General features: G+C 40.5%; 1 protein-coding gene across 1 annotated transcript in view; it reads left to right on the top strand.

Annotated features, from left to right (window-relative positions):
• Positions 1-16,567, top strand: part of LOC126263339 (regulator of G-protein signaling 17) — a 461,202-nt gene extending 444,635 nt beyond the window's left edge. The window contains exon 7 of the mRNA XM_049960428.1: positions 13,588-16,567. Coding sequence (XP_049816385.1) covers positions 13,588-13,878 — 291 coding nt within the window. The 3' untranslated portion in view covers positions 13,879-16,567. The remainder of the gene's footprint in view (positions 1-13,587) is intronic.
• The last annotated feature ends 1,325 nt before the right edge of the window (positions 16,568-17,892 follow it).

Genomic DNA, 17,892 nt, shown 5'->3' with positions numbered 1-17,892 from the left:
TAAATTTATTTTAAAATACAAGTTAGTGCTGGATAACACTTTGCACATGATTTAGCGCCTTACGCCGTCTGTTAAAAATTCAAAAAATATTGACTAAAGAATAGTTAAACGTATTTTCTATCAAGAATTTCTTGTTCATACAAGCGACGGCGTATTTAGAAACCTAGCAGCCTAAAAACCATCGTTCTTACTACGACTCACAATATTTGAAAAAAATATTATTAATTTAACTGCTAGCTTTCGGTATTTATCAAAAAGTTTCAGTTTGAGAGCGTTGCTGCAGTGTTTACGCAACATACCGCCACTCCATTGCGGGTATATAAGCACCGATATGAAGACAAGAGACTAGTATAGCATTCGTGTTTTTCCGACGGCATGCAGTACATGCGGAAACGTGAACTATGACAGCGTTATTATCAAACTCGTCCAAAACAGGACCACCGTGCTGTTATTCTTTTCTTGGCTGCCGTAGGACAAACGCCGGTACACATCCATCGAAGAATTAATTATGTGTGTGGAGTGGCAAATCTGTCGAAAACCATCGTTGTGGAATGCTGCGTGACAAGAGGTCCCCAGTCTCAAATGCCGCAACGCCGAAGTTATGCCAACTCAAGTGTCAGACGCTCGATCACCCGGCCTGTAGTCCTGATCTCCCCCCATGCCTTTTTCATGGCTTCGGTCCCTTAAAAAAAAAGGCCGTGTAGTGGCGACGATTCCTGTCAAACGAGGATGTGCAGCTGGCAGCTACGGACTTCTTCACGCTGCAGGACACGTTATTTTACAACAGGGAATCTTCCATCTAGTGCGTCGACGGAATGATTGCCTCAGTGCACACGGCTATTTTGCCTGACTGGCCTGGTTCAAATGGCTCTGAGCACTATGGGACTTAACATCTGTGGTCATCAGTCCCCTAGAACTTAGAACTACTTAAACTTAACTAACCTAAGGACATCACACACATCCATGCCCGAGGCAGGAATCGAACCTGCGACCGTAGCAGTCGCGAGGTTCCGGACTGAGCGCCTAGAACCGCTAGACCACTGCGGCCGGCTGTGCCTGACTGGCTTAACGAAAATTGATTGTGTGGCCTTCTAACGAAAACTTTTTGATCTCTCCTTACATACACTCTGGAACATTGAAAATAGCGCACCGAGAGGGAGCAAAAATGAAATTTATTAGATTTAATGATATACAGGGTGAAAAGTATTTAAACCGACAAACTCTGGGAGGTTCTACGGGACATCAAAACAAATATTTTTCTCTATTGTCATTTTTTCCTATGAGGAGTATTTAAACTGGTAGAGGAAGATTTATCTGTCAGCAAATTAATTAAACCAACAACCACTTTTCCATTTTCTTATGACAAAGAGACAACACATTAACAGAACCCAATTTCAATTACAATAGATTTTCAAAAATGCCTCCATTGACACGTAAACAAAGGTTACACCGTCGGATCATGTTATGTCTGACACGGGCAAAAACTCCAGGAGTATCCTGAATTGTTCCTGCTGCTGCTACTATCTGCGCAACCAGATCCTCTTCTGATGTAACAGGATTTGCATAAACAGGGTTGCGCACCTCTCCCCACACACAAAATTCCAGAGGATGCATATCTAGGGATCGAGCAGGCCACGGTACAGGACCATCTCTGCCAATCCACGTGTCTGGGAACCGTCAGTCCAGGAATCGACGCACACAACTGAAATGTGCCGGCGCCCCGTCATGTTGGTACCACATGTATTGTCTTGTAGGGAGGTCTTCCAGCAATTCTGGCAATGCTCTGGCGAGGAAATTGTAATAGTGACTGCCATTTAATGGCCTAGGTAGCAGATGCGGCCCAATTAAACAGTCCCCAACAACACCGATCCACATATTAACGAAGAACCGCACTTGATGAGCGCTAGTAACTGTGACATGTGGGTTATCCTCACTCCAAACATGCGAATTGTGCATGTTGAAGACTCCATCACGCCTGAATGTTGCTTCATCGGTAAACAACACAGAGGATGGAAATGTAGGATTAATTTCACACTGTTCCAGGTACCACTGCAAAAACTGTCTCTGGGTGGATAATCAACTGGTTCCAGGTTTTGGACACGCTGTAAGTGAAAGGGACGTAACAATTGCTCTCAAAGAACTGTTCTTACATTCGTCTGATTCGTCCCCACGTTACGTGCAACTGCACGAGTTCTGATTTAGGGATCCTGCTCGACATGCTGCAAGACAGCTTCCTCAAATTGCAGCGTTCTTACTGTGCGACGGCGTCCCTGTCCAGGTAACCTGCTAAATGACCCGGTCTCACGCAGACGTTGGTACACAGCAGCAAAAGTCGTATGATGCGGGATACGGCGATTAGGATATTGTTGTTGACAAACCTGTTGTGCAGCTCGTCCGTTGTGGTGTGCTACGTAGTACGCACCAACCATATCAGTGTACTCACTCCAGGTGTATCGCTCCATTAGTAAACAGAGACAATGCACTACTAAACTGGTGGACAGCAGTTGCCTACAACTGAAGAGCGTAATACGCCCTCTAACAACTAAAGATCGTAATACGGCCTCTAACAACTGAAGAGCGGTCTCCGCCAGTTTAAATAATCCTGAAAGGAAAAAATGACATTAGCAATAACTATTTGTATTGATATCCCCTACAACCTCCTAGAGTTTGCCGGTTTAAATACTTTTCACCCTGTAGATAGAGATTCAAGTGATTACAAGATCAAGACAAGCAAGCAAATAGAGTGAGTACAAGTAGACAGATACAGTGGAAAATTAAAAACGAGTTGGACCACCTTTTGCCGCAATACGTGCCACAACACGGTCCGGCATAGGGTTGATTGAATGTCTGATGTTGTCCTGAGGCTGAGTGGCCAAATCGTGAACAACCACCTCCGAATCATGTACACAGTGACACAGCGGCATCTGGCTTTACAATTAGATCGCTAAGCCCTGTGCCAGACCGGAATAATAATTGTTTGAAAAAAAAATGAATTTTTAATATTCATACCTCAGCCCCGTATAAATTTTTTAACCCCATACAGACAGTCCTGCAAATTTGTGAATTTTTAATAGATTTGAGACGAAAAGCATGGGGCACATGTAATAGATAATACTACAGAGATGAACTATTCATGCATCAGTTAGTAAGCAGGTAGACAACTCTTCATGCAACAATTATGTATTGCATGCTCCAAACGTTTTTCGTTTTAAATGTTACAAGAATTTTCATGGCTATTAAAAATTCACTATCACAAATTTTCGGAGCTGTCTGTATGGGACTAAGAATCTGTATGGGGCTGGGATCAATTATTTTGCATTTTTTAGTCTGATTTAGAACATGGAACAAAAAATCCATTTTTATTAAATAATTATATTCTGCCAACGGCCTTGCCGCAATGGTAACACCGGTTCCCGTTAGATTACCAAAGTTATGCGCTGTCGGGCTGAGCTAGCACTTGAATGAGTGACCATCCGGTCTGTCGAGCGCTGTAGGCAAGTGGGGTGCACTCAGCCCCTGTGAGGCAAACCGAGGAGTTACTTGACTGAGAAGTAGCGGTTCCGGTCTCATAAACTGACATACGACCAGGAGAGCGGTGTGGTGAGCACATGCTCCTCCATACCCGCATCGAGTGACGCCTGTGGGCTGAGGATGACACGGCGGCTGGTCAGCACCGTTGGGTCTTCCAGGGCCTGTTCGGACGGAGTTTTAGTTTAGTTTTAATTATATTCTGCTTTTTAGTCATATCAGCGTAAATTGTTCAGTTGATTTCAAACGTTTTGATAAGATTACAACCGAGACGTGTGGTAAACTTGTCTTCACCTGACTGAAACACTATATGCAGCCACTGTACGCATACCTCATGGGAAGAATGCAGAGCCAAAAATTAGACAGATTCGAGCTCGTATGGAGGCTTACCAGCAATAGTTCTTCCTGTGAACCACTGGAATAAGAAAAGGGGAGAAAATGGCAGTGACATGCAAAGTACTGTACACAATGTCACTGTACACATATCTCATGGAAAGAATGTGGAGCTAACAATTAGAGAGAGTCGAGCTCATATGTATGCTTACCAGCAATTGTTCTTCCTGCGAACCACTGGAATAAGAAAAGGGGAAAATGGCAGTGGTACACAGAGTACCCTCCACCAAAGAACAGGAAAGAAAGTTAGTTAGCATTGCATTGCTGTCCAGTTCTGAGCTACATTTAAAATTTAAGTCTACAGTTCATTGTGGTTAGTTTAAAATCAATTGCAAAATTGGTACTGAGCAGACAGACAGACAAGAAAGCAATATCCATCTCCTTGCCCCCCCCCCACCCCCCACTCTTGGCTCAGATGTGCTTGTCCACTCACATACCTTATCCCAATACTACCTGCACGACACATTAGTACTGCAGGGCAGCCGAGATGTCAGGTGTTACGAAGACATTTCACCCCCACCCCTTTGGACGAGAGAAAAAATTTAATTTTTATTGCATTGTCGTTTGATCTGAGCTGTGTTTAATATTTCTAGTCTCTAACTCATCGGGAAGAAAGGTTAAAATCAATTGCAAAATTTGTGCAGATAGAGAGGCAAGAAAATGATATAATAAAAACGTGGCAAAAACCGCAATGAAGTATGATGTACAAATAATACTGAGGTCGTCTGAGACAAAATTCGTTCTCCTCTATAGTATAATGTCTAATTGGGGAGCAACCAGTCGTAATGATGGTGTCTAATTTGGAGTGACCGGTCGTAATTATGATTCTTGTGAAGCGGCGGGCAGACGTGCGAGCGCGCTCGCACACACACACACACACACACACACACACACACACACACACACACACACACACATGGTGAGAATGTTTAGACAAACGAAGTGACAACCATATCGGTTACTCTGGCAACTTCTCAGCAAAGCCATCCACGTGCCTTTGAAGGAAGGAAGTATTATATAGCTCAGTGGCTGAGTTCGTTCCTACGAGGAAAACAAGCCGTAAAGGTTCTGTGAACAGAGAATAAGCTACATTAATCGTATCAGTTATATTAATAATCAACCAAAACATTTTAGATCATCTAGACACTAATTTCGACACTATATTTTAAAACATTAGTTGTAGTTTATGCGGCATGCAAAAGTATCCTTGAATTCATTTTTCCTTCGAAATTTTTTTATTCTTGGATAATAATTTAATGTTTATTAATTTAAAATTTTAATCACTTCTCCATAAATGTTTATTAAAATTGTATATTAATTTGTTTATTGGTAGCTGAGATTTCACTAAACGGACAACCGCCAGAGTTTAATCGAATGAACAACTATTACTTATTTTTCAAATAATAATACACCCTTAAAAATACGCAGAAGCATCTTGCACATTTAGTTCTAAATTTTAAGCCGCTACATTCGTCTGCACAATTTACTTGCTTTTGAATTTACGCCAGTTACTACAGTACCCTTACATAGACTAAGAATAATTACTTCCTTTTGTGTAATACATGACATTTTCCTAGACGATGAGTTACTCCAATATTTTCTACCGATCACTAAAACTGAAATTATGCCATGTCTGGTTTTTTTTACAGTCTTTGCTCCCAAAATTTGTGATTTTTATTTTTTACAAAAACTGTTGATGTCGTTCGAATTTAGGCTTTATTATTTGTATGACATGTAAAAATACCGTGAATTAACTATTTTAAAGAGGACAGCACACAAATAATAGAACTCAACATTTTAATATTTAGTCTTAAATAACGTAGATTACACATGAACCGTTGTTTTTGGGAGAAGTTACGAATTACCTGCTTGTTAAACAAGTTTGCACCGATTGTCTCCTGAAATGTGAGAGGCGCATGAATCAGATTATTCATCAAAACAATAACACAAATCAGATAAAAAAGAAGCCAAATTAGGACGCAAGGTTACTGGTATCGTAACTAGGCTAGGATTTCAGAAAGAAATGTGTTGAAAGTTGAAGACAGCTGATTTGCATATATTTCACCAAAAAAATTAAATTCTAGTATGCCTATAGGAACGTCAGTTCCAGAATCAGGTGGACCAAGTTAATTTATTATATTTTGACTGAAATGACATTTGTATCCTCGAGATGATCGTGTATTGTATTCCAGTTACTGAGTTAGATTTGTAAAATATCTTTAACAGTCTCGTTATTATTTTTCGGGTAAGGAGCAAAAGTTTACACTGTTGCTAAAACTGGCATGCGATTCGGTACTGTTTGTCGTAGCATTTCTCAGGAGCGATGCTTACGCCAGTGTTTTGCTTACGCATGATACTGCCTTTTCATTGAGTTTACCACACACCTCCAGACCCCAATCCTTCAGCGATGACACAAACACAATTCTTACCAAATAAGCCAGAAAGTGAGCAGTAAAGAAATTAATAGGTTTTAAGGAGTCTGTTACTAGATCACAGTTAATTAACAGTGACTCAGTCGGTACAAAACACGACATAATCAGATTCCTGCACTAGTTCTTTTAGGGATGGGATTCTACTCTCTTACAATAGTGACCTGACGCCTGAAGTGGAAGGCAACAGGCTTTTGGTACTGAGGATGAGCGAGGAAAATCTTCACTGCATATTCACTACCTTCGACAAACGCTGAACGCAGCTACTTTTACTACGGCTGTGTTCCCCGTCACTACCTGTGGTGGTTTATTTTTCATGCTTTCATTTTTGGATTTTTCATGGCATGTTAGGTAGGGACAACTCAGTTCCATCACAAGATATGTTAATGAGCTTGACGCCTACATATAATTGCGTAAGCTTTCGTGGCCAGAGTCAGCCGACACAAAAGTTTTCTGCGTATGGTACCGCGTCTTAATATATAAAACTACTGGTGCTGGAGAAAAACCAACGTTTCGGCCACGGTTGCAGTGGTCTAATGACCCAGAAGAAGGCCGTTGCAACTGTGGCCAAAACGTTGGTTTTTCTCCAGCGGCAATAGTTTTATGCCTTATCACGCGGCACAATATCGAGAAAACTTTTGTGTCGAATAACGTGTACGATTTGGACCATTTGCCAAATGTCACATCGAGCGTTAGTTAACAGGTGGGGACACTTACAGTGACGTCGTAGGCCATCTGTCAGTTTGTTAGTGACGAAATTTCACTTCTTTAAAAGGAATGGCTGGATTCTTTCGGTAAACACAGGATACACAAATGATCTTGAAGAATTCACAGCAACAAACCTGAAGTACAACAGTATTCTTCTGCTGTCAGTAGGAATACGTATGATCAATCAAGTTGCGATTGTAACTAAAACGAATAGTGTGTACATAAACGAGGACTCTGGCAGTTACCCACTCTAGTCGACCTGACTAATATCCTCCAAGCTTCTCGCAGATCATTCTAGGCGAATGACGCAGTTTGTCATATTTTTCGTTCCCCACTCATTACAAATAATCAAATATTAACTCACTACGCACTCATATTATTCAGTTTCGTTTTATCTTCTAAGAACCACGGACAATTGACATACATCTTTCTCTGTTGTTCCCTACTTCTTCTCCAGTACTTCAACTTACTTGTATATGTCTCCGTTTTGTCTCAGCGCCATTGTTCTGATCCATACGCTAAAGTACTTCCATTTTTAATACTTTCTTCTCAAAACTCACTCTCCCTAGCGAATCAGCTGCTCTGGCCAAACCTTTCTGTATCTCTTTGCTCGCACTTGTCGTGTCTTCCTGCCTCAAAGATATTTTAAAATTTATTTGGTTAACTTGTGGGAGCCATGCTTTAAATATATCCAAAGACAACCAATAGCCTCTTCCGTGCTGTTTCTGCCCTATTGCCTTGTATGCTATGTATTCTTCATCATTGTCTCTTCTTTTTCAGAGTTCTCTTGTTGTTAGCAAAACTAATATTTTCCATACAGGTCTTATTTACATTACATCTTATCTAACTTATAATCCAGCAATGAACATTCACCGGCGTATAAGCACTTTTGTTTACTATTACTGTATAGTATTTTAATGATAGAGGAGAAATATCTCTGGAGTCAGTATGGTCACATCATCATACTGGGATTGTTACGCGACTTATGAGTAGTGTTTGTTCACAGTTTACTCAAAGACCAAAACATTAGTATTATGATTATTGGCAGCATTTTTACGAATTCAAAGAGAGATTTTAGACTGGCGAAACATATAATTATCATAGAGAAATGCTATTGAAGTCTGAACATTAGCTGGCTAGTAAGACAGGGTGAAATGAAGGCTTGTTATCACTACGAATTTAGAAGACAGGAAACATGTAACAGAATCCAGTCTTCCACTGAATTTATACACATTTCGAGCGGTATTAATAGGCAAACACGATTTATAAATGGTAGCCTGAGTCTTTTCGTCCGCTTTATTCGTATTTTCTAATCATCACTTTTTCTAGCAATAGTCATAGTGGGAAGCTGTTCTACTGGTACTGATACGTAGAACAGTTTACCTACGGATGGACACAGATTAAACGTACTGTAACAGAAAATAGAAACTAAATGCTTTCATCCCTAGAAATATTTTACAGTGCTCTCAAAACACTACACAGAGAAAGGTTTCGATGAGGAAAATTTTGTGGTTGAGGGACAAGCCCCCCATTTAAGTGTGTGTGTTTGATTGCGTGCGTGCGTACGTGCCTGTGTATGTGTGCGTGTGTGTGTGTGTGTGTGAGAGAGAGAGAGAGAGAGAGAGAGAATCAGTAAGTAAATAACATACTGAATGGGAAGAGAAGTAGATAAGTACTATATAATATTCATTTGGAAAATCCGGTGTTTTCCTTCTTCAGATTATTGTCTCCACTGTTCGGTTAATGTACATAAAATGTTAGTATGTAAACTGTCATCTAACTCCTTTATGAGTGCCATACTGTTCACTCCCCTTTTATGCTTCTACATTTACTTTCCACTTAACAGGTAACAATGAAGGATTAAAATATACTTTGCAAGGCATAACTTCAGTGTGGCAAGCTTTTATTTTAATATGATAGGGTCTGTACAGGTGAATGAAATGTATTTCTCTCTTTTTTTCGTTGTTATGTATTTATTAACTAATTAACTTTTTTTAGCTTTTATTCTTTAATGTATTAGACACTTGCACATAAAAAATAGCAAACAAATTCATTAAAATATTTTATCTCATTAAGCAAGAAAAAGGAATATAAAATATATGAAAAAGATGCATAAAAGCATGTGATAAGACATACAATTTTTTTACAGATTGTAACTCCAAATTCGATGTCTTTGAGATACTTTTATTAGTACTGGCCTACCATGGAGCCATTTCACAATGCTGAAGCAGTATGATTGAGTATGTCCGAGACTCACCAAAGCGATAAAGTACAACAAAAAATTTAAAGATAGTAAAGGCTATTTCTTCTATTTCATTACAAACAAATAATATTTTAGTTATGGCACTTGTCCCAAACAGCGAAGTGCCCTTTCATTTTGCTCATCAAAGTTTTAAGCCATACCAGAGTCATGTGACATGATTGGTAGTGTATATTTTCGGGAAAAAGTTTATGTTCTGTGTCCCGGAATGCTCTATGGTTTCAGTTTAAGAATTAAGATACATATCTTCTGTTGCGGGTATTCTAAGTGAAAATGTATGCCATCTACATCATGTTCCATATGCTCTATTTTTCTAATAGTTATTATTTTTCCCATATTGAGCCACTGGTATCAAGTAACTGCTTGAGTTTCTCCTTTCTTCTCTGTTGCTTCCTGTTTTCCCATCGTTCCTCCATCTTCTGCCCGTGTCATCTTTTCCTTTCTTCCGTGTTGTTCCTGATGTCTTATTTTATATTTTTTTGCCTTGAAACTCTTCTAAATTTAGCATGTTATTCTTAAAATGCTTCTTTCTGTTATAACGGTCTCTGTGATATTGTTTCTATCTACTTCTTTTCTTATTTTTGTAATCCATGCTACTGTTGTAGAATTACTGTAACATTACACTTATTTCTGTAATCCATGCTACTGTTGTAGGAATACAGCAACATTGGTTTCGTTAGCCTGTTGTCAATCACTTGGTAGAGATGTTCAAAGAAGATTAACATTAACTTTGCCACTTTCCGATCCCTAGCCATCTGTAGTTTATATCATTTATTTTTCTAATAATTACTCTTTCCAATTGTCTCGGTCTTACTACTGTGACGTAGTGTTATAATTTTGTATGTCTAGATATGCTTACCTTGTTGAACATCTTTTTTCTAAAATGATATGATGTTTCCATTTTACTAATTTTACGTCCGTAGCAACTCTCACTAATCCATTTTTCTGTATAATTTCTTCAAGATATTTAATTAACTAAGTTGTTCTATTTAACCTCTCTGTTAAGAATTCATGCTTCAAAACCACGAAAACCGTCAAAGGAAACAAGCGTTTATTAACTACCTAGTTTCAACCAGCCAGTCACCACCAGGTAGCATAAAAATATTTACGTCCCGCAATCTGTTAAGGTTCTTGTCATGGCGTCAAAAGTAAAATGAAAAGTCATTACATGTCACTGGAAGACGTTTTAACACAGTTACTATTGACGGTAGTTTGAGTTTCAGAAGGAGGTTTCTTAATTGTTTTTGACGTCACATTACGAACGTTGTAAAACAGGTTGACACAGATGATTTTATGAGAGCTTTGATTGGTTGATCGACGTTTGGTACTCAATAAAGGCTTATTTCAGCAGCAGCTGTTGATGCTCGAATACTACTTTTTCTACTGTTCACGAGCTGTGTGGCACCTCTTGCACAAAATACATTACCTGCACTGGCGGAAATTGAAGTGTTACACTATTAACACATTCACCGAACACCTCTGTTCATACTCCAGTATTTTTCACTACAGAAAAAAAAACTATTCCTACAGATGAAGAATGGTTTCAGTACGATAAGTGTATTGGACATGTTCAACGTTGCTGAAACTTCTCTGACACATATCGCAACACAGCAACCCCATAGTACATGCGCATACATCTGACAGCGATTTTCCTGACTAAAAAAAGTGGATGGATGGTATTGAGGGACATGAGAGCATCTTATCGACAGATTTCACCGACAGTTGATTGTAGTACAAGCATACGATTGGTGGTGAAATGGACTCTGGGCAAAAGTTTAGAAAGAATAACAAGCTCAAGTCATTCCAGTAGGACTACACCACGAGAAGATGGTATGGCAGTTCTACTGGATCTGGCAAATAGATGGATAACAGCACCTGAAGTCCGCATCTGTTTGCGGCAGTCAGATCGACGCAGCTGAACTGGTTAAATGTCCCATAAGCGGCGATTCTCGAGACTCATATCTTTCCAGCTCCTTTACTGGCCTACATAGTCGTCTGATTTGTCATTCATAGAGGGATATTATGAGAAGACGTATATCCTCATACCATTATCTAGCCAGCAATCCTCACAAACTGTCAGAGCAAGGAATGGAAAAGAAGTCCTTAAGATGGCATTTGGGGGCCATTTTAATTCCATGTCACGAGGATTACAAAATTTTGTTCGTGCTTTATGGGTCACATCTCACCCTGATGTTGATGGAGATCAATTCTGAGGGAAAAGAAAGTTAACATTTATGGGATGAACATCTCCACAGCATCTCGACAAAGATATGGAAGCACCAAAAATACAGCACGCTATCATACCTACTACGGTGTAAAAAATCCGTTGGCAAAATTAAAGCAATGACAGCCCTCGGTCGCAAAAATGTTTAAAACTTGCCATGTTTAAAACCTTAAAATCCGTTGACACTCAAAATAGCTTTCCCCATTGTTTCGGAATGGAAAAATATATGTTCTGTATTGGAATCTAACACCATTATTCCTGCAAAATAGTGGTAAGTTCAGGTAACGATCATGGAGGAGGACAGCAATCGCGCACCCTTCCCTCCAATTAGACCACGAGGACTCAATAATGTTGAGATCTGCAATCTGTGGTGACCGTTGAAATCCTGTGACTGTGGCGGACAGGCGAGATGCGGCAATTCATCATCGTGCTCGCAAAAACAGACCTGGACGATGCGAGCTGTGTAAACGCGAGCCCTGTCCTCTTGGAATACAGCATCACCACTGGGAAACAAACATTGTGCCATGGGATGCACCTGATCAGCTTAAACGGTCTCATAATAAAAAAAAATGGCTCTGAGCACTACGGGACTTAACATCTGAGGTCATCAGTCCCCTAGAACTTAGAACTACTTAAACCTAACTAACCTAAGGACATCACACACACCCATGCCCGAGGCAGGATTCGAACCTGCGACCGTAGCGGCCGCGTGGTTCCGGACTGTAGCGCCTAGAACCACTCGGCCACTTCGGCCGGCTGTCTCATAATCCTTAGCAGTAATGCGACCTTGCACAGTAAGCACGGGGCCCGTGGAATACCACGGTATGGCTGCCCAAATAACAAGATCCCTGTCTCGTTTCAGTCTGGAGACGTAAACTCTGCCAAAAGTCGGAAACAGTCAGCAACAAGACTTTCTTTCGTTGCTCAATAGTCTAGGTTTCGTGGCCTCGGCACCACATTTTCCTAATACGGGCATTTTCACTGATAAGGGGTCCTGAAATTCCAGCTCTCCCTGCATTCTCCCGCTTATGGAGCTCCCTTCGGGTTCTTTCAGTGCTGACAGGGTCCCAGAGTGCGAAATTCAGTTCTGCACTGAGTTCTGCAACTATCGTTCTCTTACAGTGATGTTTCTTCCGCTTTCCCTGATTACGGTATACATCTTCGGTTCGATGCCGTTTGAAACACGAACCAGTTCGACTCCTTTGTAGACGAACGCACCCACAATACGAGCACCAACGATTTGCCAGCTCCGACATAATGCACTAATAACTGTACAGAACATTGTTGTGACCAGGACCTTGAACGGGTGCCGTTCGTAGTCAAATACATCACCTGGCTAGCATATGTATTAAGTTCAAGAAATTCTCGCTGTCTTTCCGTATTTTTATCCAACTCCTCTATGGCATTCGTGTTTAATGGTGTCATTTTCCGTCAGTCTATTTGTTCTAAGAATTTACGTTTATTCATCATTACAGTTCTCTAAATGAACGACATCTTTCGTTATTGTGTGCCTTTGTTGCTATGGTGATAAGGAATAAAGAATAAGAAATTAAAATATAGTGAAATGAAGTACTTATGCATAGCTTCGCGGTGATATACACTGATAATATTTTCCCAGGCTTCCAGCGGCGTCCAGTGGTTTAAAATCCACGAGCTTTCGGCTGAGTTCCCCTCGGCCATTGTCAAGTGGTGACTGTCGAGTGATTTGATTGCTGCTGCCGTCCTTATATAGCAGCTCTGTCTTCAGTGACGTCAATGGTGCTCGCTCCAGCGCCATATATGGTAATGTTTTGATTCCGCACTTGCCGCGCCCGCTTCAACTTTCCGGTGGCCGAGTTCCAAGCTGTACTTAGCTACAGGCTGTATAAGCAGCACGGCTATATAAAGACGGCAGCAGCAATCATTCGACAGCCACCACTTGACAAAGGCCGAGGAGAACTCGGCCGAAAGTTCGTCGATTTTAAACCACTGGACGCGGCTGGAATCCTGAGAAAATTTTATCATAGTGAAATTATGTATTTCAAGTTCTCTGCTTGTCCGCACAGGTGAGCCTAGATTCGCGGGTGCGCGAGATCGTCAACCGCAACATGGTGGACCCGACGCCGCACACGTTCGACGAGGCGCAGCTGCAGATCTACACGCTGATGCACCGAGACTCGTACCCGCGCTTCGTCAACTCGACGCAGTTCAAGAAGCTGGCGCAGCTCACTAGCAACGGCAACGACGCCAGCGGCGCCGCGACGCCCACCGGCAAGGACAAGGAGAAGGAGAAGGACAAGGAGAAGGACAAGGACGCGCCGACGTCGTCCTCTGGTCGCAAAGACAGCAGCGCGTAACGCAGCACGGCCTACGCACGACGCCCTCCTGCTGGGTCCCATGCACCGCCCAACGCCCCCGCAAGCCCCCACCCTTCACCACGACACCTGCCACCGGCACTGCATCGTCATCGGCCTCACGAAGATATTACCATAATGGCCTAACGCGGAGGGACCGGTGCATCACTCTGGCCCATCTCCCCCTTGGTGCCCGCGGGTCGGACACCGATTTGCAATTCGTGTCAGCTCATCGCGACGGCAAAGGTCGAGGTCAGCGCGGACAGCAGTAGCGTCCATCGGGGATTACGTAGCATGGCACGAGAGCCCACTGGTTCCTGGGCACGTCATCGGCATACCTCTGGATCAGCGCTGCGGTCTACGTGCGCACTCACTGGGGAATGAGTTCAGCTTGGCAACTTCCCTACTCACCTCCATTCTCCCGTTCCTGAGAGTCGTAGGCTTCCCTACCGATAGCTCAGAGGTGACCACTGGTCCTGCCACCTTGCTCCAGTTCCGCTGCCCCCTCCCCGCCACCCCCACCACACTTCACTCACAGATGACCCCTCGGAGCAAAGCTGTGTGGCTGTTACGAACTGCTGTATATTTTCATCCAGACGCGAGGAAACGCACAAAAAGTATGGGCAAGTGGGTGTTATCGACGGCAGCTTTGCAATACCCTATCCCGTTCCTGGAATGTATTTCTTTTTTCTTTTTTTTGGCATGAAACCGAATGGTGCAACGAAATATTACGCTACGTTGGTGCCAAAACAATCCTGGTTGGCCGAGCGAAGAATAGGATTCGCTGCTAGGTGGCGTGGATTGTACCAATATGCTATTTTTGATGAATGCGAATGGACTGCCACTGCGCCGAGCGTTACAAAAACTTTTCACGAGAGCTGAAATGCAAACCCCGTAAAAGGCCCTACAAATTTTACGTTATCGTGATTCTAGTCCTTACAGTATGTTTATTTCGAATATTGTGTTGACTGTCTTTTAAGAGATGATTATTTCTTTACTCTAGTCGTTGAAGTCAAAGAAATAATACTAGTCATTACAGATAAAACGTTCCTATGTATTTGGTTGTATGTCAATTGACAACTGATATATTTTTCTCTTTTATTTAATTAAATATATCAAGATGAATAAGCAAGTAAGGGATCAGGTTGTTAAACTTATTATGTACATATATAAATATATATTTCAAGAAGTTACAGACTTTGTAGTATATATATATGTTTGAAACAAAAAATATTATGTCGTTTAGTACAGAAGCTCTTGCAGGTCTGATACAACTGCCTCACAAAAAACACAATTTGAAGAAAAAAATTAATTGCACATTAACAATGTATTTTTGTCGTGAAAGGATTTCGATCTTAGCGACCAGACGATTAATGCTTTTTTAAACAGACAATTATGAAACGTTGTAGCTGTGTGAAATTTTGCTGATTGCGGATGTACGTAGTGAATAATTGTGTAATTAGAAAACACCTACTAGTATATTCCTACCCGACCTTGCACCTCTTCAAGTTCACTTGTTAACTCAGCTAGCCTTGAAATATTTTATAATAAAATCATCGCTCCATATGTGTACTTAATACTGATATTTACTGTACTAATGTAATGACCAAGTCTCCTCGTAAAGACCAATTATTATATGAATGATGCACATTTTTATTAAACTCCATATTTATAGGTCGATAGGAGCTCAAATGTAATTGATGTACATCATGTTTGTGTACACAAAATAATAATTATCCTCAAAGTGATCATAAAAATATATATACATAATTATTAAGTGTGCTGTTTAATGAAAATAAAAAGCGAAAATAATTGTGCAAATACACCGACGTTCCGTGCGACAGACAATTTAAATAACATAAAATCTCTTGGAAGCTGCAGACATTCGTCATATTCATCTTCTCAGTGGTTTGTTTGGTGGTTTAAGGAGTCAGTGAAACAATTCAGAGAATATAAGTGAGATAACAAAATTTTAGATGCGTATCGATAAAAGACAATCGTTACATGCAATCGCTTTATGCATCACCTGTGTACATTCTCTAAAGAAACAGATTACAAATAAATAATTATTGGTATTGTAGAAGATGAGTAATGTGAACAGTGCGTAAGGCACAAACTGTAAGAAAGACAGAGTATTACTAATAATTCCTCAGTATGAAAGTGTAAAGTTTTGTGTTCGTTGCGTGTTCAGCAAGATTCTTTATCAGAAGTGTTTTTCTCTACAAGTAAGTGTGTACGGTGCTGCGGCTGTTTTTAATCATTTATTCCGTCAAAAAAAGTCATGTTCATGTTACATTATTATTATTGATAGATCATCTGAATAAAGCCCATAAATTTATTGTTTTCTCATGAAGCAAATTAATAATTCTTCATGGTACTGTTTCAAAAAGTACAGCGTTAAACCCCACAAAATGTGACAAGTTGCAATATTCGTTAAAGATTATGAATCTCGACCTAAAATAGTGACAGATGCCTTTATTAACATACAAGCAATATGTTTTGAAGAATCTAACAAAGCTGGACTGATTACAAGAAGAGTTCGACTTTGCATTATACTCCAGACATATAGATCCTTACTCTGTGCTTTCTCATATCTACTTGGCATAAGTGAACAACAGTTGAACATCACATGTATTTCATCATGGGAAAATACTGCGCACTCAATCGATGTTGATATTTAATTATAAAATAAAGTATATAGTTATGGAACAAGTACTTTTTTGACAATCCCATTCAGATTAGTTTGATGTGTGTTCATTTATAAAACTGTAGTAGTAAAAGCAAGTATTATACAAAATATTTTCTTTTTTCCAGTTAATGTCATCATGTACAAAATTCAAGGTGATGTAATAGATCACTTTTTCACAGGTCAAAAACACATTCAAACCTGTAAAACACTTTCAACTCTTTGTGCACTGTTATTATAATAATCACACATATACTTTAATTCCTAATAGCCCCTATAAAATATATTAAATACGGAATGTGCTGATGTTGACTATACACTGACAACAAAAACCGGAATGTATAGATGTTGACCATACACTAACAACAAAAACCTAGGGACACGTTTTGTATCGATATTCGAGGTGAACTAAATTATTTTTAATTATATAATGCATGATGGTATATATATTTGGATGTTCCCACAGGAATATCATATCTTACAAGCGCTGTATCTTGATAAGCATGTGATGTAAAAATATGTTTAAGCAGTAAGAAGTGTAATGACATCTTGGGTTGTCGGGTGTTCTGCCGGATATTAGCGTCGTGCAAGTACGACGCTGATATCCGGCAGAACACCCGACAACCCAAGATGTCATTAGATCGCCGGGAAAGCCTGAAGAGTTACAAGAAGTGTAATGTTCAACAAGAGAGGCCAGGTGCGTTTTGTGGTAGGATTAAAGGGAAAAACTGATACAGAAAGGCCGCAGAAACTGCCGAAATTTCGTGATTGTCTGGCTTCCCCAAGTTAGTACAAAGTACTTGGGGTCGAATACTTGTAATCAACATTACAGACCACCTCCATACTACATAAGGTCTAATAAGACCAGAAAATTCGAACCTTTAAAATTGTCCTCCTTGCCTCCCCCCCCCCCCCCCACCACCCATTTTTAGTACCTGCCGATACCAGTAGGTAGTAACGTAAGTACATACAGAATCACAAAAACTGAAGAAATACCATGAACATTACGAAGCTGCGGGTGCCTGTTAAAATCAAATAATTCTCTCGAACCCATGTCAGAGTAGCTGTATTTATACGCCAGAAGAAAATCCCTAACGATGGAGCAACGAAGTCCCTACGGCACGCCTTATGCTTCACGACGAGGAATATAAAAGTACGAAAGTGGCCTCCTAAGTGTTTTCGGATTAACTGCAGAATATGATACGACAAAGGTGCTTCGTTTTATAGCTTGACCAATTTGTCAGCTATTAACTAAACCGACGCTACGCCGTAACAGTAGCATTTATAGACAGAAATGTTCGTGAATAGCTTGTTACCAACAATAATGCAAA

Source organism: Schistocerca nitens, chromosome 6 (genome assembly GCF_023898315.1).
Source record: "Schistocerca nitens isolate TAMUIC-IGC-003100 chromosome 6, iqSchNite1.1, whole genome shotgun sequence".
In the NCBI taxonomy this organism is placed as follows: domain Eukaryota; kingdom Metazoa; phylum Arthropoda; class Insecta; order Orthoptera; family Acrididae; genus Schistocerca; species Schistocerca nitens.
This window is presented reverse-complemented; position numbering and strand designations above follow the sequence as displayed.